General features: G+C 41.6%; 2 protein-coding genes across 10 annotated transcripts in view; one reads left to right on the forward strand and one right to left on the reverse strand.

Moving 5' to 3' along the window:
* Window positions 1-27,639, forward strand: part of ATP2C2 (ATPase secretory pathway Ca2+ transporting 2) — a 117,274-nt gene that overhangs the window by 88,956 nt on the left and 679 nt on the right. The window contains exons 14-26 of the mRNA XM_007477242.3: window positions 2,499-2,600; window positions 5,050-5,139; window positions 10,742-10,843; window positions 14,434-14,590; window positions 16,524-16,694; window positions 17,597-17,694; window positions 17,819-17,869; window positions 18,621-18,787; window positions 20,185-20,253; window positions 20,346-20,462; window positions 21,267-21,414; window positions 24,177-24,275; window positions 24,653-24,794. Of these exons, the coding sequence (XP_007477304.2) occupies window positions 2,499-2,600; window positions 5,050-5,139; window positions 10,742-10,843; window positions 14,434-14,590; window positions 16,524-16,694; window positions 17,597-17,694; window positions 17,819-17,869; window positions 18,621-18,787; window positions 20,185-20,253; window positions 20,346-20,462; window positions 21,267-21,414; window positions 24,177-24,275; window positions 24,653-24,794 (1,513 nt within the window). The remainder of the gene's footprint in view (window positions 1-2,498; window positions 2,601-5,049; window positions 5,140-10,741; window positions 10,844-14,433; window positions 14,591-16,523; window positions 16,695-17,596; window positions 17,695-17,818; window positions 17,870-18,620; window positions 18,788-20,184; window positions 20,254-20,345; window positions 20,463-21,266; window positions 21,415-24,176; window positions 24,276-24,652; window positions 24,795-27,639) is intronic.
* Window positions 14,327-27,639, reverse strand: part of MEAK7 (MTOR associated protein, eak-7 homolog) — a 54,263-nt gene continuing 40,950 nt past the window's right edge. For 4 of the 9 annotated variants that reach the window (XR_008914900.1, XR_008914902.1, XR_008914899.1 and 1 more), the window contains 2 exons: window positions 17,974-18,061; window positions 14,327-14,686 (listed from right to left, as the gene is read on the reverse strand). The gene's annotated coding sequence lies outside the window, so the exon portion shown is untranslated. The remainder of the gene's footprint in view (window positions 14,687-17,973; window positions 18,062-27,639) is intronic. The other 5 variants (XR_459505.3, XM_007477239.3, XM_016427789.2 and 2 more) reach the window with 2 other exon arrangements.

Below are 27,639 nucleotides of genomic sequence, written 5' to 3' on the forward strand. Positions count from 1 at the left end.
TTCTCATTGTTCTAGATATAATGCTGAGGGGCTAGGAGGTATGTATATGGTTTCCAGTACTATTGATAACGAGCCCCCATCCGGTATGTGGTACTGACTACAAAGGCAGCTAGCTAAAGATAAAATGCCAGACCTGGAGTCTGGAATGAGTTCAGATCTAGCCTTAGACTCTTACTAATTCTGTGACATCTAACCTGATAGCCTCGGTGCCCTTATCTGTTATACAGTCAACACTTAATAAATGTTTCTTTCCTTTGTTCCCTCTCCCCCACCATATATATACACTCTTCTTCAGTTAATGTCTCCCAATTTCATTTATTCAATTAACACCAATCTAGCTTTTACAAACAGGTATTTCCTGAGATATAGCAGATGATGAAATATAATCCTCATGCTAGACCAAAAGCAGATTCTTGTGTACCATCTTTTGTTGTCATTCAGTCATTTCAGTTGTGTCTGACTCTTCATGACCCCATTTGGGGTTTTCTTAGCAAAGATGCTGGAGTGGTTTGTCATTTCCTTCTCCAGCACATATTATAGATGAGGAATCTGAGGCAAATGAGGTTAAGTGACTTGCCCAGAGTCATATAGCTAGTAAGTGTCTGAGCCTGGATTTGAATTTAGGAAGATGAGATTTCCCTAGTCCAAACCCAGTACTCTATCCACTGCCTTATATAGCTGCCTATCTACCAAATGAGGCCCTGGGAAAAGAGAACTCAAACTAATAGGACTTGCTAAAAATCATCACCGCCAGCAATTTAGTCCTGGATGCAGCAGTTCTCTTACTGCCAAGTCAGTTCACTACTGGACTCGGTCAAGCATGTCACTCCTCGGGACTGACTCTTAACTGGATTTAGCTGCTATTGTTACAAGCTTAGATTGTTTAGGGACCCTCTGATGATTCTTCTAACCTTTTGGAGTTTACAAGTTCATAAACTGCTCCATTCTATCTACAAAACTCATTCACTTAAGGTTAGGAAAGAATAAATGCAATACAAACAAAAGAAGCACTGTCTGCACATGTGTTCATGGCCACATGGTAGCTGGCTAGAAAGAAAAGGCAGAATTTGCCAGGAGGAAGACAGACAGACAGAGACAGAGGGAAAGGGGGAAAGGGGGAGAAGAGGAGAGGGAGAGGGAGGGAGAGAGACAGACAAAGAAGAGGGTAGGGAGAGAGAGAGAAACAAGGAGAGAGAGAGAGAGGGAGGGAGGGAGAAACAGATAGAGAGAAAGAGAGGGGGATAGAGAAACAGGGAGAGAGAGAGGGGAGAGGGAGAAATAGGGAGAGAGAGAGAAAAACAGAGAGAGAGAGACAGGGAGAGAGACAAAGAGAGAGAAGAAAGAGAGGAACAGAGAGAGAGATGGAGAGAGAGAGAGTGAGAGAGAGAGTGAGAGAAACAGAGAGGGAGAGGGAGAGAGAGATTTTGTGTGTTTAGGTCTTTTGTATGCACCCTCAGTTCCAGCTTTAAATACCATGTCAAAAGGCAATTTTGTCACCACATAGTAAGTCAACAGGAAACAGTAACAAACTACCTAAACTTACTCTGCTGTGCATTTTAGGAGGAGGACCGCTGAACTTCTGCATCAACTGGCAGCAGACAGATAATACTGCATATACTGTAAGGACTGGAACCTCATTGGCCAGTCCCATCAAAACAAACATTTGTTAAATTCCTACAGTGTGCCAAATACCAAATACCATGTGGTACATGAGTTTAGATGATGCAGAGCTCCCAGGCCAATAGAGAGAAATGATACAATTATAGATAACTCAAATACACAGTATTATATAAGTGCATTATAATGTTGTAAGACAATGTGCTGGGGATTTTTTTTTGTCCAGATGTATGTCTTCCACTGTAGATGCACAACTATCCTAGAACTTATAATCTTAAAAATTGCCTGAGTGGGACAGCTAGGTAGATCAGTGGGTAGAGAACTAGCCCAAAGTGGGGAAGTCCTGAGTTCAAATCTAGATTCAGATACTTCTTAGCTGTGTGATCCTAGGTGGGTCAATTAACCCCCATTGCCCAGTCCTTATTTTGCTCTTTTTTCTGCCATGGAATAAACACACAGTATTGATCCTATGACAACAGATAAGGGTTTAAAAAAAAAGTTTCCTGAGTACTGAGAAGTCAATTAAGCACCTTGCACAAGATCCCACTGTTAGGATACGTCAGAGGCCAGGTGTGTACCCGTATCTTTCTGATCATCTGGTTATCAGCTATGGCAAATTCCCTCTTATTTATTATTAATGGCAAAAAAATTAAAATCAGATTTTTTAAGTGGTATTTCAATTGGAAGAAATATGGGGTTGATAATTCAGGAGGTTGTGCATGAAGTCAGGGCACAGCAGAAAACCTTTAAATTGCCATCCGTGTGTTCATGCGTCCACTTTGGAAAATCAGGGTTTCAGGAGATGGCATCAAGCCCAAAATGTTGCTAGCTGAATACTTGAGCTAAACACGTGGTGCCTTAATGATAATTCTCTCTTGTAGGTAAGCGGCATTGGGTATAATGGAGTAGGAACTGTGTGTCTTTTGCCATCACACGAAGTCCTAAAGGAATTTTCCAATGTGTCCGTGGGGAAATTAGTAGAGGTAAGTGCTCAAGTGAAGTAGAGGTGAACACTGTCTGAAACTGGGAAATAAGGTGACAGAGTGGGAATGGCACTGGACAGTGTCAGGAGAGTTGAGTTCGAATTCTAACTCTCCTATTCAGTAGTTGTAGGACTACAGGCAAGTCAGTTCCCCTCTCTCCGGTGGCTTGAGGGATAGAGGCACAGTGGATAGAATGTTGGGTTCCAGGTCAAGAAGACCTGAATTCAAATCAGACACTCTCAATGGGACCCTGAGCAAGTCAAATTAACCCCATTTGCCTGGCCCTTGCCCTTTGGACTTAAGAGTTATTATTAGGATAAAAAGTAAGGGGTTAAGGGGGGGGGAGCCAAAACTAATGGAAAACCAGAGCACACTTTAATCCCTACAAATCCTGAGAATGAATGGAAAGCTACCAGTGAAGGACTCTACACTAAAGTGGACAACCCACAAAGTATTTTCAAGGTCAAACAATTGGGCGCATAATTGTTTCCTGTATGGGTGTTCAAACAATAAATATTTAGTAAGTGCTTACCGTTGGCCAAGCACTGTGGCACCATGCCTGGGCGCTATAGATGCAGGCTATAAAGGCAGAAATGAAAAGCCCTTCCCTGCCCTCAACACATGCACATGTAAACATATATCTGAGGTCATTTGGGGTAAGGAGGCACAGGTAGTAAATCTGGCAGAGGTAGCTTCTGAGTTGAATTCAGAACTAGGAATTCTGCAAGGTGGAAATATGGAGGAAGAGCAGCGAAGGCATGAGAGGGAGCCTGTAGAAAAGCGTGGAAATAGTGGATGCTGAATGGAATGTATTGTGTCAGAAATAGTCAAAGGGCCATTTTGGCTGGATTCTAGAAGGCACCAGAATAGGGGCAGCTAGATGGCGCAATGGATAGAGTGCCAGGTCTGGAGTTGGGAGGTCCTGGGTTCAGATCTGGCCTCAGAGACTTCCTAGCTGTGTGACCCTGAGCAAGTCACTTGACCCCCATTGCCTAGCCCTTACCACTCTTCTGCCTTGGAACCAATATACAGAATTGATTTTAAGATAGAAGGTAAGGATTTAAAAAGAAATGTAAAACATCTGCAGATATCTAGGACTCAGAGTGAGAAAAACAGCATCCATTTTGGCAATTAAGATATCATTAGACATTTGTAAAGAGTAGTTTCAGTTGAGTGATAAAGTTGGAAGCCACATAACAAGGGAATGAAAAGTGAAAGATGAACTGGAAATCATTACATACAGACAGTTTTTTAAATGTTTGACCATGAAAAAGGAAGAAAGATGAAAGATAATGATTTTTAGGGGGTAGCAAGATCAGGTAAGGGTTTTTGTTTTTAAATATCAAGGAAATCTGCAGGTTCAAATCCACCCTCATACACTTCATAGCAGTGTGACCTTGGGCAAGTCACTTAACCCCCTTTGCCTAGCCCTTGCTGCCCTTCTGCCTTGGAATCAATGCACAGTAAGACGGAAGACAAGGGATTTATATAGATGAAATCTAAAAGTGTTTGTAGATACCTGAGAAGGAACCAGTAGACAGAGAGAAATGAAACAGATCCTCACCATCCTGACACATTCACTTTAGTATTCACACTCTCTGCCCTGAGCCCCCTATGATTGGAGAGTGGAAAGGAGAACTCCTACCTAAGCCTCCATTCAAAGAGAGCACCCAGCAGCTGCACTCCTTTGGAATTCTCCATCATGGCCCTGAAGTGAGTGAAGACCTGCCCTTCTCCCACTTCCCTACTTTTTCCTTCTTCTTATAAACTGTTACCTTCCATCTTAGTATCAGTTCTAAGGCAGAATGGCAAGAATTAGGCAATTGGAATTAAGTAACTTGCCCAGGGTCACACAGCTACCAAGTGTCTGAGACCAGATTTGAACCCAGGTCCTTCCGACTCCAGGTTTGGTACTCTATCTATTGCGCCTCCTAGCTGTCCCTAAGAAGTTTTCTCTCTCAATCTAGACTGGGGAAATGGAAATTACATTCTTAGAGACTTCTATGAAACCCTGAGAGTTAAGATGATTTACCCAGTCCCAGAATTATTGCATGTTAAACCCTCTCCCCCACATTAACATCTTGACATTAGGGAAGAAAAATTCCAGTCTCTGAAGTTATAGCAAAATGTCATATATCAAAATCTCCCATGCCTGGGCCTGAGCTGGATTGGACTCTGAGAACTCAACTGTATATTCTTTTTTTTTTTTAACCCTCACCTTCCATCTTGGAGTCAATATTGTGTATTGGCTCCAAGGCAGAAGAGTGGTCAGGGCTAGGCAATGGGGGTCAAGTGACTTACCCAGGGTCACCCAGATGGGAAGTGTCTGAGACCAAATTTGAACCCAGGACCTCCCGTCGCTAGGCCTGACAATCCACTGAGCTGCCCAGCTGCCCCCTCAACTGTATATTCTGATTAAAAGTAATAAGTGGCAATTCTTGGCTTTCAGGCTGGCTGTGTGGCAAACAATGCTATAATCACAAAGAACACTGTCATGGGCCAACCAACAGAGGGAGCTTTGATGGCCCTTGCAATGAAGGTAGGTAGAAGGCTTTGGGTTCTTTGTGTTTGGTGCTTTTCTGGTGACTGGATTGTTTGATCAAACTAGACCTTGGGGGTCACTTACACATAGAATGAAATGCTCATTTCATAAGAGAAGATGGCACTGAACAAGTATAGATAGTATGGATGTGGACTGACTTCATGATCCTGGTTTTGTGTGCCGCCATTTTTCATAATCCTCTGGAAGAAGAGGTTGGGTCAGATGCTCTCTTCTAGCTCCACCTAATTTCAGCCTGGGCAAGTTCTTTAAGCCTTCTGGGAAGCAGCAATGGGGAGAGGGAGGACCAAGTTCAAAGGAGGCAGTGTGGCACAGTAGATGGAGTGCTGGGCTTAGAGTGAGAAAGGTCCAAGCTTGGAAGCCACCTCAGATACTTACTTGTGTCCCTGGGCAAATCGCTTAACTTCTGAGCCTCTTTTCTTATCTATAATTAAACAGGTATAGCGACGGGATTCATGGAGAGACTGCAAGGATCAGATTAGATAATGTATGTAAGAGATTTTGCAGGACATTTAAAAATCAGTCTCCCGGTATCAGTTACTGTAGCCAGCACTGTCATCTCATCTTCTGGGGGGATTCAGAGACAACATCATTCTCCAGTTTTAAAAATATGCTCTCCTGATTACTGTCAGGTAGTTAGAATGGCTACTTCTTATAATTAAATGGGAATTGAATGGAGATTGACTGAAAGCATCTTTGGGACAAACTCCAGTAGCCGATAAGATGGCAGGGGTGGTATGTGCATCTTGCTGTATTATTTCTTCTTGTTCTTCCTCTTTTCTTCCTTCCTTCTCCTCCTCCTGTTCCTTCCTTCCTTCCTCTTCTTCCTTCCTTCTCTTCCTCCTCTTTTCCTCCTCCTTCCTTCCTTCCTTCTCCTTTCTCCTTCCTTCCCTCTCCTCCTTTCTCCTTCCTTCCCTCCCCTCCTTTCTCCTTCCTTCCTCTTCTTCTTCTTTCCTTCTCTTCTTCCTCTTCTCCTCCTCCTTCCTTCATTTCCTTCCTTCCTTCTCCTTTCTCCTTCCTCTTCTTCCTCTTTTCTTCCTTCTCCTCCTCACTTCCTCCTCCTCTTCCTCTGTCTTTTTCCCTTCTCTCTCCTTTCCCTTCTCATCCTTCACTTCCCTCTTCCCCTGCCCCCTCTCCTCCATCAGTCCATGAAAGATAGCAAGTTTCTGATGTATAATTGTAGCTATCAGGTCATGTCATGCTAGGGATTCAATATATGTATAGCTTATAGGGTCCTATGCCTTGAAGATAACTCTTCTGTAGTTTCTGGTGGCAGTGACTAGTTCCTGGTCTTTCACTGCTATCGTAAAGCTATTTTAACAAATATACACATGACTGCCATTTGTTCAACATTTAATCCAGTTATTTCAGTGAGTCTTTGACCTGTTCATCAAGTGCTCAAAGAATGCCTATCAATCTTTTCCCTTCTTTTTGGAGTCTGGGAACATTCATCTTTCTGTAGTTGCCTTAGGATGATGGGCTCTATGTTTCTTAATATTGTATGGGTTTTTGATATGGTACTTTTCCAATCTCTTACAATTCTAAATTTGTTCATTAAGACCAGCATTACATAGGTATCAGTTTAGTATGTTCTTCTCATTCACTTTTTAAAAAAAAAATCCTTCACCTTACCTCTTAGAATTAGTGCTGTGTATTGGTTCCAAGGCAGAAGAGCAGTAAGGACTAGGCAATGGGGGTTAAGTGACTTGCCCAGGGTCATACAGCTGGGAAGTGTCTGTGGTCAGATTTGAACCCAGGACCTCCTATCTCTAGACCTGGCTCTCCATCTACTGAGTTACCTAGTTGCACCCCCATACACTTTTGATTTCAGAATGTTAGCAAGTTGTTTCCTATATTTGATATCATAACGTTCAATGTGCCCCGCTTGGAAGTGGCCATTGGTTAATAATAGTAATAATGTCTGAGGGACTTATGACAAAGAATGCCATTTACCTCCAGACAAAGAACTGTTGGAGTCAGATGCAGATCACAGCATTTAAGCTTCAGCTATTATATTTATTTGGTGATGTAAGCATTAGCAGACTTACGCTATGGTCTTGTTTCTGACAACACGGGGCTCAGGGCAAGCTTCCAAATATGGAAAAAATGTGTGTATACCAGACAATGGCAGTAACCGCAGATTGAGGCAAGTAGAGGTGGGGCTCCCTTTGCTTGATTTACACCTTTATAGAGACAGCTTGGTTATTGTTGGTGTTACTGACTTCTGTAGGGAAATTTACTTTTTAAATATTAAAAGAAGAGTCACACATTATTTATGATTTGAGGGGATGATTTTATCTTATTTTATATTTTATATACTCTTATAACAATGACCAAAAAGTGGAAGAATGTTTTGCATAATTCATGTATAACCCAGATCAAACTACTTGCCATCTCTGAACCTGGGGGAAAGAAGGGAGGAAGGGAGATATATTTGGATCTTATAATTTCCAAAAATGTACATTGAAAATTGTTGTCACATGTAATTGGAAAAATAAAATGGGGGCGGCTGGGTGGCTCATTGGATTGAGAGCCAGGCCTAGAGATGGAAGGTCCTGGGTTCAAATCTTGTCTCAGACATTTCCCAGCTGTGTGACCCCGGGCAAGTCACTTAACCCCCATTGCCTAGCCCTTACCACTCTTCTGTCTTGGAACCAATACACAGTATTGATTCTAAGACAGAAGGTAATGGAGAAAGAAAAGAAAAGAAAAGAAAAGAAAAGAAAAGAAAAGAAAAGAAAAGAAAAGAAAAGAAAAGAAAAGAAAAGAAAAGAAAAGGAAGGAAGGAAGGAAGGAAGGAAGGAAGGAAGGAAGGAAGGAAGGAAGGAAGGAAGGAAGGAAGGAAGTTAAAGTATCTTTCAACCAAAAAAAGAAAAAAGAATTATGTCTGAGAATGATGGGAGATGTAAAGAAATAGAATCAGAATGGAAGAGTAGGATAAGAAAGTGATGGAGAGAAAATGGGGGAAAAGAAGAGAAAAGGGTGTAAGGGGAAAAGGGAAGAGAGAAAATAAAGAAGAAAAAGAATTAAAAGGTACCTACTGTGAAGAATTCTACTCCTTTGCCTGTCCCACCTGATTTATCTCTCTATTACCCTATTGAAATTAAGTTTAGAATTAATCACCTTTCTAATAAATACTTTAGGGAGCTAGAAAATAGTGGCATAAAGCCATTACATTACCCGTCATTCCCGCTGAAATTACAAGAGTTGATTTCTGCAAACAATTACTTGTAACCTATTAAGCCCCTTTCATATACTTCAGAACACAATTTTAGAAATCCTCTGTTCAAATCGGAGAAATTCAGGCATTCACCTGCTCCGCAAACATTGGTGAAATATTATAGGCTCGGTACTGTACTAGATCTTTGGGGGTATGAGGGAAAGGCTACAACTATGAAGATAACAGAGTAGTATCTGCCCTCACACAGAATCAGAATTAGAACTCCTGTCTTCTAGGCCAAGTCATCAAGCTTTGGGCCCACTCCACTTTCTTTTCTGTAGAAGATGTTCATAAAAACACACATACACCCTATGATATTATTTTATGATTCAGAGACTTAAGGGGCCTCTGGGAGCTTCTACTCCAACTTTTTAATTTAATTTAATTTTACCAATTACACATAATAAATTTCCACATAAGTTTTCCAAAATTATATGATCCAGATTATCTCTCTTCCTCCCTTCCCTCCCTGTTCGCAGAACTGGCAAGCAATTTGAACTGGGTTATATAGGTTTTTGGTAAAACATATTTCTATGTTGAACATTTTTGTAAGAGAATGATCATATAAAACCAGAACCCCAAAACAAAAATGCAAATAAACTGAAGTAAAAAAACACATATTTTGATCTGCATTCCTGCTCTAACAGTTCTATGGCAACTTCTTTACTTTAGAAATAAGGAAACCGAGGATTAGAAGGAAAAATAACCAGTCACATGGCCAGTAAGTAAAAGAGCTGGAATTTTAACCCACATTCATCCTCTTCATTCCAGATTCAGTGAACTTTCAACCAAACTCTTTAGTAGAAACCAGTATGTAGCCTTCTGGTAGATAGCATTTGTTTGAAGTTTCCTAAAGACCTGTCTCAATAAGTTGGGTTTTTTTAGAAACTTAATTTAAGAGTTTAGAATAGAATGTAATCTAGTACTGATCACACACAATTTCAGGAAATTGCTAAATCAAGAATTTTTCCTTTTGCCCCTTGCCTCCCAAAAGCCACAATTAATTTATAAGATTTATCATGGTCAGTCTTTTTTAAGCTGGAAGTTATTACCAAGTCTATGAGGCTCTGTTATTGGGATAAGATTTTAAAATCTAGGAAAGGGACCCTATGAATAACAGAATGTCTGTTTTGGATCAAGTCTTTTTTTTAGATCAGCTTTTTTAAGACCTAGAATAAATACTTAAGTACATTGAAAAGAAAATGGGGTGGGGGTGAGAAAGAAAGAGAGGGGGGGGGAAGGAAGGAAGGAAGGAAGGAAGGAAGGAAGGAAGGAAGGAAGAAGGAAAGAAAGGAAGAGAGGAAGAAAAGAAGAAAGAGAGGAAGAAAGAGAGAAAGAAAGGAAGAGAGAAAGAGGAAGAAAGAAAGAGAGGAAGAGAGAAAGAAAGAGGAAGAAAGAAAGAAAGAAAGAAAGAAAGAAAGAAAGAAAGAAAGAAAGAAAGAAAGAAAGAAAGAAAGAGAGAAAGAAAGAGAGGAAGAGAGAAAGAGAGAGAGGAAGAAAGAAAGAGGAAGAAAGAGAGGAAGAAAGAAAGAAAGAGAGGAAGAGAGAAAGAAAGAGAGAAAGAGAGGAAGAAAGAAAGAGGAAGAAAGAGAGAAAGAGAGGAAGAAAGAGGAAGAAAGAAAGAAAGAAAGAGAGGAAGAGAGGAAGAAAGAGAGGAAGAAAGAGGAAGAAAGAAAGAAAGAAAGAAAGAAAGAAAGAAAGAAAGAAAGAAAGAGAGGAAGAAAGAGAGAAAGAAAGAAAGAAAGAAAGAGAGGAAGAAAGAGAGGAAGAAAGAAAGAGAGGAAGAAAGAGAGAAAGAAAGAGAGAAAGAAAGAGAGGAAGAAAGAGAGGAAGAAAGAAAGAGAGGAAGAAAGAGAAAGAAAGAGAGGAAGAAAGAGAAAGAGAGAAAGAAAGAGGAAGAAAGAAAGAAAGAGAGGAAGAAAGAGAGAAAGAAAGAGAGGAAGAGAGAAAGAAAGAGAGGAAGAGAGAAAGAAAGAGGAAGAGAGAAAGAAAGAGAGGAAGAGAGAAAGAAAGAGAGAAAGAGAGAAAGAAAGAGAGAGAGAAAGAAAGAAAGAAAAAGAAAGAGAGGAAGAGAGAAAGAAAGAGGAAGAAAGAAAGAGAGAGAGAAAGAGAGAGAGAAAGAGAGAAAGAAAGAGAGAGAGAAAGAAAGAAAGAAAGAAAGAAAGAAAGAAAGAAAGAAAGAAAGAAAGAAAGAAAGAAGCAAGCTTTTTTATCTCCAGGAGCCAAATGCTTTGACTTCTCATCCATGTAAGATGATTTGGATAATGAAGAATTCATCTTTTTAGAGTTTTGCCTCCAGATTCATTTGTCATGATTCTTTTATAAATTTTTTCCAACATCCCCATTTTTTCATTATTTCAGATGGACTTGAGTGATATAAAAGATTCCTACATCAGAAAAAAAGAGATTCCATTTAGCTCAGAACAGAAGTGGATGGCAGTCAAATGCAGCCTTAAAAATGAGGTAAAGTTTCTGTTTTCTTCAAATTATGAATTGATATAGGAATGGATATAAAGTTGCCAGAATATATTTCTGTTAGCTACCACAGAGGAGAAAGTTGTCTACGAGGATCTGATAATGTTATAGTGGTTTCCTTCTGGTATTTGGATTGCCAAAGATGAGGAAGATCCTGATGTCTAAGGGAAGGTGAGGTCTGCTGTGATTCTGAGTTTGGGCTCTCTACTGGGTATTGTACCTGTGGACTGCGGATGACAGAATGTGGGAGTTAAAAGAGACCTCATATACCATCTAGTCCAATCTACACCTAAACTCTAATACAGTTGACCAGGATCCAGACTCTGCAAGAAGACCCACCACCTTCCAAAGTGGTTTGCTCCATTTCTGGAGAGAACTCGAAATGTCGGGAAACTTTTTCCTGACATTAAAACGTTGACATTTTAAAAGACCCAAGAGGTCTGCCCACTCACTAATATCCTTTCTATACAGGAAGTACATAATGACAGGAAGTCAGTGGGGTCCTGGGAAATGTAGTTCTTTTTTAGGGTAACAGATTTTTAATTATACAGCAGGCTGCCCTTTTTCATCCTTCTATCCCATGCCTTGCAAATTGGAAATTAATCAATGTTTGTTGAATTGGATTAAATTGACCCATTGAACCCAAGGCCTGACCCTCACCTGGAATTCTAAATCCCACTGTATATTTTCATTGTAGTAGCAATAACAGTGTCTGAACCATGTGCCATCTTAAAGGAGTAAACTAATAGCCATGCAATCTAATAGCTAACAGTGTAAACCTAAGGGGGCATCAAAGATAATGGAAAAGGTGCCTTTGTGGCATCACAGGATCTAGAACTAGACAAGAACTTATAGAATGAAAGAGATGGAAGAACTCTTTGAACACACAATGTAAGAGACAGAAAGAATTTTAGATTTCAGACTGTCCTTCTAGAAGGGATGTCAGTCTAATAATCTAACCCCAAAATCTCCTCTCTCTCTCTCTCTCTCTCTCTCTCTCTCTCTCTCTCTCTCTCTCTCTCTCTCTCTCTCTCCCTCTCTCTCCCCCCCCCCCCCATCTCTCTGTCTCTGTCTCTGTCTCCGTCTCCTTTCTCCTCTCTCTGGATTTTGGGGGGAAGTTTTGTAGAAGCCGCAGATGACCGGAAGGCCAGCAGATGGCATAGAAAAGTTTACAAACTCAGAAATGAATAAACTAAATGTAAAGCATTATTTAGAAACTTATTTCATCTTTTAATACTACAAATATACACAATTTAATTTATTTTACTGTAAACATCCCATAAAAGAAAAAGAGAAAAATTCAGACTTCTTCCCTGGTGTGGGGTGCAAAAAATTTTCCAGATTGTGGGGGTGCCATTCCCTTATTCTCCCTGATGTGAAATATACATATAAATATATGCATGTGTGTGTGTGTGTATTTCTACCACTACTTCAGGCCAACCTGCCTGCCTACATTTCAGGCAGAAGCATCCTCCTCTCTGAGGATGTCCTCGTGTCATCTGTGACTCCTGGCTGTCAGGTGGATACCCTAACTGTGGGTTTATTTATAGGAACGTCTTCATTTATAAATAAGCAAAAACAACCTGTCAGGAGAATATGTACTCTGAGGAGGCCCTTTAGAGGCTGGGAGTTTCCTGCCAGTGATCTTATTTTTCCTCAGCAAGACATACAGACAGAAAGACAATCTGAAGCCGTTAATTGCTCTGGGAGGTGATAAAGACATACTGACAGATCACGGATCTTTCCTATCCAGAGATCCTCTCTTAAAGGGCTTCATTAAAAGCATATTTTCTTTCATTTGGGGTCATTTAGTAAGGCCAGATCTTCTCAGTTCTTCTTTCCTCTCACTTCATGGGGCACTTTAGTCATCAGCTCTGTGAAGCATCCTTCAATGCTTCCCTCTCCTGTTTTGGTATAAAAAGGCACTGCATGGGGGCAGTTGGGTAGCTCAGTGGATGGAGAGCCAGACCTAGAGACGGGAGGTCCTGGGTTCAAATCTGGCCTCAGACACTTCCCAGCTGGGAAAATCACTTGACCCCCATTGCCAAGCCCTTGCCGCTCTTCTGCCTTGGCACCAATACAGAGCATTGATTCTAAGACAGAATAAGGGTTTTAAAAAAAAGATACTGAGGATGGCTTTTCACTTTTGCTACGCCCACCTCTCCTGCAGGACCTTGCAAAGCCACCCCCTTTTCCATCTTTGGTTTGGGGCCGTTACTTGCTCTGCCTAGCTCACAATCTTGTTGTGAGGAAACTGTTTTGCAAGCTGAGCTACTGTTAATGTGATTCCGTATTGCTGTATGGCCCTTTGTAATTCTATTAGTGATACTTCAAGCCTGGTGGAGCCATGGTCCACGAGGACCTTCCCCCATTGGGTCCCATCCCTTCGACATTATGACAAGAAACTGGCGGCCAATTGGAATTGTGCCACCAGCGCTTTTCAGTCTTCTCGAGTCATGGAACAGAATCCACAGGGAGACCAGAGCCACCCTCGGAGGCTCGGCGGCACTGAGCCATCAGGAGGGCGTGAGGAGCGCACTCGGTCCTACACCCAAGGGCTGACCCTTTAAGCTGAGACTCTGTTGCCAATGAATCCATCGAACATGTTTTGTTCACTTGACTTTAAAGGTGGCCACTGTTCTTGTCAAATGATTTAAAAAAATTAAACTGGAAATTCATTGGCTATTAAAAAACAGATCAGGGAGTGTTCTGACAAACCAAATGTGGGTACCAAGAGATTCATTTCCTCCGCTTTTAACGCGTTGGCGAGGCTGAGCTACCTGCCAAATTCCGTTATGGACAGGGGTGGGAAGAATGCCAGACTGGGAAGCTGGAGGTCTGAATTCTAGTCCTGCTTCCACTAATTAGCCGATGATTTACAGGAAGCCACTCTTTCTTCCTGAGACTCAGCATCCTCCTCTGTAACACGGGAGGGTTGGAGCTAGATAGCCTCTGTCATCCCTTCTAGCCTTAATACTCTTCTGTTTTTATTTATCCAGTTAAGGAAAATACTGATGCCTGCTGAAGGCTAACCCCTCTCAGATGGTCACCCAGAGCCATCATTAATGATGTAGGGGTGCTAAGAGCCTGCAGAATCCTGCACTGTCATTTCATCCCTGCACACCCACCCCATCCTGTCTTCCCTCCCACCAGAGTCCCTGAGCGGACTCATCTCCTTCTCCTTCAGTGAGGAGGGGGCTGAACAAAAAAGATTCTTCTTACTATAGACGGGCTAACATGGAAGGATTAGAAAAGGAGTCCGAGAACTGGAGCTCTAATCCCGTCTCTGCTTCTAAAGCTGGGTGACCTTAGGGAAGTCACTTCCCTTTCAAGGCCTCTCTTCTCCCACATAGAAAATGTTGGGGTTGAATTAGGTGATCTGTGAGGTCCCTTCCTAACTCTGAAATTCCCTGATCCTACCTGTGACCCACTGGTTAGAGGGAGTGAGTCCTGCAATAGTGACACTAGTGCTGCTTTTTGTGTTTGATTTTAATTTGTAGAGAGGCACTGTAAGCTGCTCAAAGAATTGCTTTGGGGATTGCTGGAGGTTTTTTTTTCTTTTTTTTTCTTTCCCTAAGGAACAGGAAGAAGTTTACTTCATGAAGGGAGCTTTTGAAGAAGTGATTCGATACTGCACCATGTATAACAACGGGGGGATCCCCCTCCAGCTAACTCCACAGCAGAAATCCTTCTGTCTGCAGGAAGAGAAGAGGATGGGTTCCCTCGGTCTGCGGGGTCAGTCACACACAGATCTTTTAAGTTTTCATTTTGCTGCATTAGCTCAGGCTGTAATAAGCTGGATTCATTCTCTGGAGCAGACGGGTATCCTGTCTGGGGTTTAAGATAAAAAAAAAGGTTAATAGTCAAGAAAGGAAGAGAGAAAGGGAGGGAGAGAGAGGGGAAGGGGGAAGAGAGAGAGAGAGAGAGAGAGAGAGAGAGAGAGAGAGAGAGAGAGAGAGAGAGAGAGAGAATGAAAGAAAGAAATAGAGAGAAAGAATGAAAGAAAGAAAAGGGAGAGGGAGAAAGAAAGAGAAAGAAAGAACAGGAGAAAGAAAGAAAGAAAGAAAGAAAGAGAGAGAGAAAGGAAAGAGCCTCCCCAACTCATTCTCATAGCATGGTTTTGCTCTGTACATCCTAAGTAATATTTTCTTTAATGAGAGGATTTCCAAGTATAAAGTGTTCATTGTACCTAAGCTAGTAAATTCTACTTGTTCAGATTTTAAATTAATGCTATTGTTACTTATTAGGATCTTCGCTTACATTCAGATAGCACTTTCATATGTATAAGGAAGCATTTTATCTTCCCTATCTCCCTACAAGCTTTTGAGGTTAGTTAGGGGTACAGGCATTATTATCCCCATTTTACAGATGAGAAAACTGAAGGCCAGAAGGTAAATGATTTGCTCCAGATCACACAACTATTCAGTGGTAGGTCTATCATTCAAACTCAAGTCTTGTGACTCTTAAATAAGTTGCTCTCTGGCTGTGTGACCCTGGACTAGTCACTTGGTCCCCAATTGCCTGGCTCTTGCTACTCTTCTGTCTTAGAATTGATACCAAGGCAGAAGGTCAGGGTTTTTCTAAACAGTAAAATAAAAAACAAACTGTTCTTTCTGCCTCGCTGAGATTTGTTTTGGTCTAGTTTGGGGTGCAGCACAAATTTTAGAGTTCACTCAAAGGGTCTGCTTCCTGCCAAGGGAGCATCATGTATATTGTTGAGCTTCAGACAAGCAGACCCAAGTCTGAAGCCTGCCTTAGACCCTCACTGCCTGTGTGACTATTTATGGAGGACTTTAAGGTATGAAAAAGGCTTGACGTATGTGCTCGCGTTCCGTCCTCCCAGCAGTCCTGTACAAGAGGGATCAGGAAAAGCTTCCTAATGGAGGAAAAGCCAGAAGCTCGGTCTTGGCGGGCAAACATTTCATCTGAGCCCAATAATAACCGTAGTAATGTAGGCACTCAGGGCCCATACTAGGTTCATTTTATAGTCTGAAGAAACGGAGTGCCAGAAGACAAAGGGACTGGCTTGTGGTCAAATAATGAGTAACTTCTGGAGTTGGGATTTGAATTTGGGACTCTCCTTGGAACCAATAATTGGTATCCATTCTTAAAAAAAAAAAGACAACAAAGACCCTGATTGTCCGTCTTAGAATCAATACCAAGTATTGGTTCCAAGGCAGAAGAGTGAGAAGGGTTAAGTGACGTGCCAACTAGGAAGTGTCTGAGGCCATATTTGAACCCAGGACCTCCTGCCTCTAGTCTTTTCTTTCTTTCCACTGAGCCACTGAGCTGCTCTTCATCAATTCTAAGAGAGAAGGTAAGGTTTTAGGAGGGAAAAAAATAATAATAGAGCCAAGGCTCCAACGCAGGTTTTTTGGCTTCAAATTTGGTGTTTTTCAAAGAAAATGGGTACCAAGCTCTCTTTTAGAGCATCTGTTCCATCCATAGCATATTCACCCATTTTGCAAATATTTACGAAGCACATACAGTCTGCAGAGCATTGTGCTAGTCCCGGGAGGGAGGAGGGAAACAAAAACAGAGAGAAACCAACTCCTGCCCTTGGAGCTTCCCGTCTAAAATAATCAGTGGTTCTTGAATGATCATGGCAGCTCACTGTCCGCTGGCCTCATTCCCCCCCCCCCCCCCCCCTTTTTTCTTGTATTTCTAGTGCTGGCTCTTGCTTCAGGCCCGGAGCTAGGTAAGCTCACCTTCTTGGGCCTCGTTGGAATCATTGATCCTCCAAGAGTGGGGGTGAAAGAAGCAGTCCGAGTCCTGTCTAAATCAGGCGTGTCCGTCAAGATGATAACGGGGGATGCCCTGGAAACTGCTCTGGCTATAGGTAAGAAACCAGGAGTGTTGGGCTTCTCATTGGGGAGGACACACGGGGCTATTTTATCAAGAAAATGAATCCCTTTTTGTTAGCCATTGGTTTGGGTATCAAAGACACTCCTAAAAGAATATGGCAGAGTAGAAGATGGTTGGGTTGAAGAACCAAGCCCAGAGATGGGCGGTCCTGGGTTCACATTTGGCCTCAGACACTTCCCAGCTGTGTGACCCTGGGCAAGTCACTTGACCCCCATGGCCTAGCCCTTACCACTCTTCTGCCTTGGAGCCAATACACAGTATTGATTCTAGAATGGAAGGTAAAGGCTAAATTTTTTTTCATGTATTATTGAAGTACTTCTGCTTCAAGTGATGCTTCAGATCTTCCTATAACCCCAAAGGCATTCCTTCCTTTGGCTGCCACCAGCAGCATGATCAATAGGCATCTATCATTCCTATGTCACAGCCCGCTTAGTCTTTGCTCCGAGATCCTGAAGATTTGGGGAGGCTTGGACAAGAGCATCAGCCTTGCGCTGTCCTTATATTCCCAGAATATTCCCCTAAGCAACGTCTCCATGGGAAAAAAATTCTTAATCAATAAAAGAAAAAGAAAAGAAAATCATATTCAGCTCCCTGGAAATTGTGAGGATGGGCATCGGTATAACAGAATGCGTGTGCTTTCCAGAAGGAATTTTTAACATAGAAGTCAGTTATGGGTGACTCTAAAGGTTGTTTTAAAAAAAAAATCTGTCTTCCATCCACTGCCTGTAATTCAGCAGGGCTTGAATTCAGAAAACGTCCAGGGGGTTGTAGAGACAGTGAGGGAAGGGTCTAGGGAAAAGCCCAAAGGAGGCTCCTCCAGCCCTCTGCGGGAGAGCACTTTCAGATCACCTCATTCGGACAGATTTCTGTTTCTAGGCAGGAACATCGGCCTGTGCAATGGGAAATTAAAAGCCATGTCCGGAGAAGAGGTGGAGAGCTTGGAGAAGCCTGAGCTCTCGGCCCAGGTCAGAAAGGTAATAAAGAGCCCTTTTCTGTGGACGTGTGCCTGGGACTGTTGGGGGGGTGGGAGGAGAGCAGGGGAGCTGCCCTTCTCTTCAGAGTCATGAATCGCTTCTCTGTTTCCCCTTTGTAACTCAGGTGTCAGTATTTTTCAGGACAAGCCCAAAGCACAAACTCAAGATAATAAAGGTATGCCCTGAACGAGGAGCTGGGGTTGAGAATGGGTGGGATTGTAACAAGCACAAGAGTCTATTGCGGGATATGCCAAGGACATTGACTGATAGATTGCTTACCATCAGTGTGGCAGAGAGGTGACCACCATGTTGATCTCAGGGAGATTACACATTCAGCCAAGGTTGTGTATGAAAGCCATTAACTGAACTGGTTTAAAAAACAAAACAAAACAAAACCCTTTTATCTTCTGGCTTCGAATCAATCCTGTCCATTGGTTCCAAGGCAAAAGAGCAGTGAGGGCTAGGCAGTTGGGAGTTAAGTGACTTGCCCAGGGTCACACAGCTAGGAAGTGTCTGAGGCTAGATTTGGGCCCAGGACTTCCCATCTCCAGGTCTGGCTCAACTAGCCAGCTGCCTCCCATGGACTAAGCTGTATAGGAAATGAGAACCAATTTGCGAAAGAATCGGTCTTTGAAGGACATTTAGTGAGACTTTATTTCCATTTTTAAAAAATATATTTATGAAATTATTTCTAAAAATATATTTATTTCTATGAAGAGTTTATTCCACCAAGCAGTTATGATAACTCATTTGATGGTGGGGAAAAAAGTTGATGGTAAAAATTTAGTCACAGATGGACAATTTCTCGGCTGTAAAGCACGTGGTCTTTTTTTTTAAACACTAGTAAGTTTAGGTTGCAAAGGACTAAAAAGTAAGTAGGTTCGGGGAATGGGAATGAAGGTTGATTGGCCTCTGTTCTCCCCAAGGCTCTGCAGGAATCTGGGGCTGTCGTGGGGATGACGGGGGATGGCGTCAATGATGCCGTGGCACTAAAGTCCGCTGATATTGGAATTGCCATGGGGCAAACAGGGACAGATGTCAGCAAAGAGGCTGCCAATATGATATTAGTAGACGACGACTTCTCCACTATAATGTGAGTTACATTTCAAATGTTTTTAGCTAATAGCAAGAACACCTTTCATACCTCTCTAAGGTAACTTCTTCTGAAATAGAAGAGACAATTGTCTAAGAGTTCTGGCTCTAGCCATTTGGCTTTAGGCAAATCATTTCCTGGGAGTCTCTGTTTCCTCATCAGTAATTTGGGGATGATATCAGCTGTCACTGGGAACTTGTGAGGTACAATATGGTCATAAAAACTCACTTTTCATAGTATAGTTCAATCTTTAAAACACGATCTTGGAGCAGCTAAGTGGCTCAGTGGATAGATAGATAGGTCTGGAGTGGGGAGGTTCTGGGTTCAGAACTGGCCTCAGATACTTCCTAGCTAGGTGACCCTGGGCAAGTCACTTGACCCCCATTGCCCAGCCCTTACCGCTCTTCTGCCTTGGAACCTATTCTAAGACAGAAGGTAAAAATTTTAAAAACTAACAAACAAACCACTATCTCTACCATCGCCCTTGTGAGGTTTGCAGTTATTTCCATTTTGCAAATGGGGAAATTAATGCACAGAAAAGCTGATAAGATGCCCTTGATAGCCACTACTAAAGGGGGAGATCTAGTTTTTCTAATAAATTTCATTGTTTTTTTTTCTCATAACTTTTTTGCCTCTAAAATGTGACCAAAGAATAAAAAGAATGCAAAGGTACTTTGTAAACTATAAAGCACATATACGACATCACAATTTCTTATTTTTACGTGAGATTCATGATATGACAGCATGATATTAGATCCCAATTTTTTAAAGTTTCTGAAAAAAGTAGGATCTCTAAGAGAGGATTCCCAGAGTTAGTTACTGCTAAAATGTTTAAAAATATTTAAATACAGAGACAGATTGGGAATCTGAGCTGAAATACCATGATGTTAAAGGGTTCTGGAATAGGACCTCTTCCCCGGGGAGTCTCTCAAAACATCAGAAGCTGCAATAAACATCATTGTGCTGACCATGTCTCAGCTCTGGTGAAACCAAGGAGTTTCAGAAGACAGAGATGTTTTCTTTTTTTTTTTAAGCTCTTCTCTTCTGTCTTGGAATCAAGATTGTTTATTGGTTTAATCCTTATCATCCTCTTGGGAGGTAGATATTCTTATCATCCATATTTTACAAATGAGGAAACTGAGGCAGACAGAGGCAAAGTGACTTGCTCCAGATCCTGAGGCAAGATTTGAACTGAAGTCTTCCTCACTCTAGGAAAGCACTTGTTTTAGGTGATTTGGAAGATAACAGCTTAGATCAACCTTATTCTCTGTCTCAGTGGAGTTTATAAGACTTGGTAGAAGGATTAAAGGCATCAAAACTAGAATGCAAACTATCAGCTGGTAAATATATTTGAGATATAAAGCATCTTGTTCGTTTGCTCTTTCTTATTCTTCCAGGAATGCCGTAGAGGAAGGAAAAGGCATTTTTTATAACATAAAAAATTTCGTTCGGTTTCAGCTCAGCACGTGAGTATGGATTTGCACTTCAATTGGCCTTTTTTCTCCCCATGGAAGCAACTATTTATACTTTGCCACTCTCTGCTGATTTTGTCTCACAGGAGCATTTCAGCTTTAAGCCTGATTACTCTGTCCACAGTATTGAATCTACCCAACCCCCTCAATGCAATGCAGATTCTCTGGATCAACATTATCATGGATGGACCACCAGCTCAAAGGTGAGAAAGGCTGCAAGGTCTTATGAATCAACTCATAAAATTAGCTTTGAAAATAAATGCTTTAAGTTTTAAAGTAATAATTTCTATCTAAATTTGAATATTATATTAATATTACATTCATAATTAAAATATAAATTAAATTTATAAATTTCTTATTTAAATTTATAAATGAAATACAATTTTAAAATAACAATCATTTTAGATTTAAATTATCATTATGTATTAAAATAACTTATAATCTGTGAGGCCAAGGGGTTTGCCCAAGATCCCAATAGCCTTTTTTTTTTAAACCCTTACCTTCCATCTTAGAATCAATATTGTGTATTGGTTCCAAGGTAGAAGAGTGGTAAGGGCCAGGCAATGGGGGTCAAGTGACTTGCCCAGGGTCACACAGCTAGGAAATGTCTGAGGCCAAATTTGAACCCAGGACCTCCCATCTCTGGGCCTGGCTCTCAATCCACTGAGCCATCCAACTGCCCCTCTCAATAGACTCTTAATGGACCTCAATTTCTGCGGGATTAAAATGAAGACTTTGACCTATCTGGTCTCTAAGTTTCTTTCCTCTCCTGACTCTCTGGCCAGTGCACCATATGAGATATACCATGATGCATCAAACCCTTCCAGTTTTCAGTAAATTCCTCAAGGGGAAGACTGGTGGTCTTCTTCAGCCTTGTATCTCACTCCTGGCCATCTACCATAGTGATATGAAGAGGCTCATAAGTGTTTGATAAATGAATCTATGTTCTACATTTCTTTTTCCTGGATAGTATTTCTAAGTATTGTTTGTTTTTTTTCCTTTACTAGTCTGGGAGTGGAACCAGTTGACAAGGATGCCCTGAAGCTTCCCCCTAGGAGTGTTAAAGATACAATTCTCAGTAAAGCACTCATCTTGAAAATTCTAATATCTGCCATCATTATCATCAGTGGAACGCTCTTTATTTTCTGGAAAGAGGTAAGGAAGATTTGCTTTCCCTGACATTTAGAAAATGTATATTCCTCTTTAAGATAGTCAACAAGCACATGTTATGGGCAAGGCATAAATCTTGGGATTTGGAGATAAAAAGGAAGGCTCCTGCCCTCAAGGAGCTCCCAGTGTAATGGAAGAAACAACATTAAACAACTCTATACAAACTAACTAAATGCTAGGAACATTTTTTAAATGATCAATAGTGAGAAGGTGCTAGCCTTTGGGGGAGGCAGGGAGGGTCAGGAAAGGTTTCCTGTGGAAGGTGGACTTTTAGACGGAAGGACTCAAGAGATCAGTCATATTCTTTATATCCCAATTTCTCTTAGGAATCCGGCATAAATCGATCTGTAAATATCTTCACTTAAACTTTTTATCATTGCTTTTGAAATTCCAGCCTTGTCTCCCTTTGAAGTAATGAGTCTCCTAAGTTTGTTATCTGTTGTGCAAAATGGCGAGTTCTTTGATTTGTCATATATGACCTTGCTAAAGGGTCCAAGAAAGATTGAGTAGATGCTATCTTTGATCTAGTCCATTACGCCCTTACTCAAACCATTCGTAACTGTATACACCTTGATCACATCATGTGTCCAGACAAGAGTGTCTTCGTCTTTTCCATGGGTCCATGCCCATCTTCTCCGCCATTTGAATGGCTCCTCTCAAGCTTCTCCAGATTCATCTTCTCTCTCTTGAGTTGCAGTGTTCAGAACTTTGCAGGGCACGTGAGATTCCAATACACCAAGGTTTTGCCCGGCGATATCGTCCATTTCCAATATTACTCTTATTACGCTTGCCATCTTTTTGAACTCTGGTCGTAGCAATACACTGGACAAGAAACAGTCTACAAGGATACCCAGGTCACTTCCTGGCCTGAACCCATTCTCCTCTATGCTCTCACTTTAAACAAACAAACCCTTTAGCTTTGGTCTTATCAGTTTGAAGGCAGAAGAGCTGTAAGGGCTAAGAAATGGGACTGAAGTGACTTGTCCAGAGTCACAAATCAAGGAAGCATTTGAGGCTGGATTTGAGACTTGGATGTCTAGCCCCTGAGCCACTCACTGCTCCTCCTCTCTTCTCTTCTAAGCACAGTTTAGGTTGTAATGTAGGGCATCACCCAACATGCATACATTTACGCTTTTTAATATTTTGCAACTTAGAATTGCTCAGTGTTAGCAGTAGACCTGGAGCCTTCACTAAACTGCCTCTTCAAGATCATTACAGTGTGTGTGTGTGTGTGTGTGTGTGTGTGTGTGCAGACAGATGACTATTGCTCCTTTGAGAACCCACTTGCATTTCTCCACCTAAAGAAGTCCTTGCTCCCTCTGTCTCCTGCTCTTTAAAGAGTTGTCTTTAGTGGTCCCCACTCACCCATTTCCATTTGGTCAATTCTATTCTTTAAAAAGTTGTTCTCTAAAGTGAATTTTTTCCCAGCTGTTGAGTTTTTCTATCAATTCTCATTTTTTAAAATGTATTTTCAAGTTCTTCCAGGGATTCTCTTGAGGCCTGACATCCTTTCACACTTTCCTTTGAGGCTTTACATGTTTGTTTGTTTTGGGGGCTTTGGGGGGATGGACATTGTTGTCCTCTTCTGAGTCTGTATTTTGTTCTTCCCTGTCACTAAAGGAACTTTCTAAGGTCAGAGATGGGTATTTTTTCTTTTTGCTTTTATTCATTTTTCTAGTTGTCACCCCCCATTGGGTTATCTATCTGTTGAGGTTCTTCCCTGTTCCTGGGGTAGAGAGCACAACTGCTCCAAGCTCTGGTATTTGGGGTAGGGCAGTGTGTCTGTCCATAAGGTGGTCCTGCTGGCTTGCTCTGGGGAGGTCCGTAGCTGCTGTCTCCGACTATATCCAGCACCAGTTCCTCCAGTGTTTTGTGGACTGGGCTGGTCCCCTCTGCTGCTTCCCTCCCTTGCCCTGTCCTGTGGCCTGGGCTGGGCAGGCTCCCAACCTTGGGCTCTGGCACTCCTGGCATTCTGCCACCATAGGGGAGGGAGCAGGTTTCTTCACTGTGGTTCCAGTTCTCCCTCTCTGCTTCCCTGTAGCCCCAGGGTTCCGATGCCATGGGAGAATCTGTGCAGAGTATGGAGTGGTTCCAGCTGGGTTTGTTCCTGTTCTACAGCTTTGTTGCCTTTGGCAGTCATGGGCTGCTCCAAGATTTGCTGGTTCTCACCGATGTTGTGCTGCCTGGTCAGCTCTCTCTCCTCCTTCCTTTGTTTGGAGACAATTGTGTGTGTGTGTGTGTGTGTGTGTGTGTGTGTGTTGGGAGGGGGCTCAGTATATAGAGAGCCAGGCTGAGGGCTAGAAGGCCCTGGGTTCAAATGTGGCCTCAAACCATAGCTTCAGTGGTTCTGTTCTTTAATAACTTAGTTTTCAGAGTCATCTCTGTGCTTTTTTAGTTGGAGTAGGTGGGTAGAATAGCCATCTTCCACTTTATTAGCTCAGTGGCCATTTACAAGCTGTATATTTTGGCCACCAGGGCCATGCTAGCACTCAGGAGTGCCTCCACAGCTCAAAAATCTGCTTCATCTGGTTCCAGTGATTTTCCATATTTGTCTCTCAGTTTTAGGGCATCGTTGTGCATTTGAAGTAGCAATTCAAATCTTTGTGCCCTGAGATAACTCAGGAGCAGGAGGAGTAAATCTCTCTCTCTTCATTTTACTCAGGAATATTCTGATGGATTCATCAGTTGCTGCAAGGCTAATAATTCTTCCTCTCTTGTCACATTCCTTTTTACCTACATTTTACCAGATTCCTGATGGAAAGGAAATCACTCCAAGAACGACGACGATGACATTCACTTGTTTTGTGTTTTTTGACCTTTTCAATGCCTTGACGTGCCGTTCTCAGGTGAGACAGTTTCATTGTTTCAGCTACAGAACGAGAAGCATTTAAAAAAAGTTTTTTGTAGACAATGAAGCAATACATTTGTTGCGCCCCAAAGTCAACCGTGTGATTTATCAAGAGACGGGGAGAGTAGAAAGTAGTGATCAGAAGAACTGAGCTAGATATCTGCCTGGGTGTAAAACTGTTGGGAAAGTCATTCAGACCTGCCCCACCTATGTAAAATGAGGGCAATAACTAAATGATTGCTCTGGTTCCTTACAGCTCCACAGCTCCTAACAGCTGCTACGTGGTTTCCAATAGACACATTTCCAGTGATGGCCGTTTCACTTTTAGCTGACAAAACAAAAAACATTGTTGGTTTTTCTCCTTGTTCCCCACAGACCAAGCTGATCTTTGAGATTGGGTTTTTCAGAAACCGCATGTTTCTATATTCAGTGCTAGGATCAATTCTGGGGCAGCTGGCTGTCATCTACATTCCACCACTGCAGAAAATCTTCCAGACTGAGAATTTGGGAGCACTCGGTAAGTTAGTGAGTTATGAGGAAAATGATGGAAAATAAACAGGATGGTGAGTTGATAATATTGCTGGTCAAAGTCAATATGATATTTAGGTATTGGGAGAATAAGAAGGGTATTGATGGAACCAAAGAAAACTGTTCCTGACCAAGAAACTGATCAATAACAACTACAATATGGTACCAACAACCACCATTATGACAAATGACATTTACATGATGCCTACTATGTGCCCAGGCACTGGTCTAAACACTTTACAATAACAACTATGATATGGTACCAACAACAACCCTTATGACAAATGACATTTACATGATGCCTACTATGTGCCCAGGCACTGGTCTAAACACTTTACAATAACAACTATGATACGGTACCAACAACAACCCTTATGACAAATGACATTTACATGATGCCTACTATGTGCCCAGGCACCGGTCTAAACACTTTACAATAACAACTACGATATGGTACCAACAACAACCCTTATGACAAATGACATTTACATGATGCCTACTATGTGCCCAGGCACTGGTCTAAACACTTTACAATAACAACTACAATATGGTACCAACAACCACCATTATGACAAATGACATTTACATGATGCCTACTATGTGCCCAGGCACGGGTCTAAACACTTTACAATTATCTTGATTCTCACAACCCTTGGAGGTAGGTGCTATTATTATCCCCATTTTATAAAACTGAAGCAAACAGTCTAATTTGTTAAGCCTAGGATCACAACACTAGTTAAATGGCTGAGAGTACATCTGAACTCAGATCTTCCTGACTTCAAGCCTATGGTGCTCAGCTGCTCCTGGATAAAGCCCTAGAATGGGAAGTAGTGGTGAGTCTCTTCCTAGTTTTCCAAGAAGATAAGAGATTTGAGCCTCTCCTTCATCCTGAATGATTTCTGTCACCAACACCATAAGGCAGAGAGTTTGGATGGACTTTCAAGGTCCCCGTCCACTCTGGGCTGCCAGGATTCAATTCTGGTGTATATTCCAAGAGTCTGGAGAACAACTAGGACCAGATATATAGTTTCAGTCCATCAAAAAGTGCATTTATTAAGCAAAAGGAATTTTGCTAGAACTACAAAAACAAAAATGAACCAACCTCTTAAGGAGCTAATGTTCTATTGGGAGAGACAACATGTACATATAAAGGTACAAACAAAATAAATAGCAAAGGGTGTTGGGAGGGATGGCATGAGCAATGTGAGTAGGAAAGCCTTCACAGGTGATGCCCACCTTGAGTTTCAAAGGTAAAATCTCATTCTGGGAGGTAGAGATGAGGAAGGAATATTTTTCAAAATGGAGGAAGCCTGTACAAAGGCATGGAAACAGGAGATGAATTACATATGTGAAACAGCAGAAAAGCTGGTTTTATTGAATGAGAGTTGGGTAAATCACAAGAAAATCTTGGGATTTATCTAGTAGCAGAAAAACTGAAAGGTGGGCATGAAGGGGATAGTTATGGATACATACAATCAAATATGTGTATTATAAGGATGGAAAGGTAGGTTGGGGCAATGATATGAAGAACTTTAAATGCTAAATAGAAGAATCTATATTTGATTATAAGCCATTAAAGTTTTGAGTAAGAAAGAGAGCTGCACTTCAGCTATGTAGTGGATGGATTAGAGGGGGGAAATTTGGGGGCAGAGAGATCAAGTAGGAGGTTCTGGCAATAGTCCAGGCAAGAGGTAATGAGGGACTGGTGGTAGCCATATAGGGAGAAGAGAGTGGATGTGAGGTCGAAATCATAAGATATGGCAGCTAATTGGATATGTGGGTGAAAGAATGAAGACAGAAGGATAATACAGAGACTGTAAGCCTGGGGTGAGTAGAAAATGGTGGTGGTGGTGCTCTCAGGGTAAAAAAAAAAGTTTAGGAGATGTGTGGATTGAGACTGATGACTTGTGTTTTGAATATCTTGAATCTGAAATGTCTAACACACAATTGGGAGTTTTAGGACTAGAGCTCAGGAGAAAGATTAGAGGTGGTTATCGCCCTCTAGGTGTCAACTGCACAAATAATTAAAATAGTGGGATCTAATGAAGTCACCAAATAAACAGCACAGATTGTGAAAAGGGTCCAAGACAAAACCTTAGACTGTTACACAGTTAGGAGGTATGATAAGGATGATGAGCCAAGATGACTGAGGAGGGGTCAGATGAGTAGGAGAACCAAGAAAGAGCAAGCAGTACCCCAAACCTGGAGAAGACTCTCCAGAAGAGGTCAGTAATGTCAAATGCTGCAGAAGGATTAAGAAGGATCATAGATGGAATTAGAAGGGACCTTCAGCAATTATCTAATCCAGTCTCCTCATTTTATAGAAGAGGAATCCAAATGTTCATATAAATGTAATTAGTGACAGAGCCAGGATACAAATCAATGACTCCACGGAGTCCAATTTCAGTGCACTTTCCACTATACTTAGCAATCATCATCAGAGGTGAAACTTGAAATTGTAGAAGTCCCTGTTTGAGAGAGTAGAAACGAGAGGATGACCCTGTGGACCTGAGCTGGAGTACCTGGGGGGATAGTGGCATCTTTCATAATAATGAAGTTCAAAATTTTTAAATGGTTTGCGAGAGATGATAATTTTGAACATTTGAGTTTAAGATGTGCCAAAGGAAGTAGGAGTTGGGTGACTATGCAGGAAAATTTAAGGCTGAATATATAGATCTTGGAATTATCTGTATAACTGAATCCATGGGAGCAAATGAGCTCATCAAATGAGATATTTTTTTTAAAAAAGAGCAAAAGAGAACACCTAATTATAGAACCAGAAGGATACTACCATTAAGAGAATAGGAGGAGGACCTAACCCAAGGAGTTTCTGA

Source organism: Monodelphis domestica, chromosome 1 (genome assembly GCF_027887165.1).
Source record: "Monodelphis domestica isolate mMonDom1 chromosome 1, mMonDom1.pri, whole genome shotgun sequence".
Lineage (NCBI taxonomy): Eukaryota > Metazoa > Chordata > Mammalia > Didelphimorphia > Didelphidae > Monodelphis > Monodelphis domestica.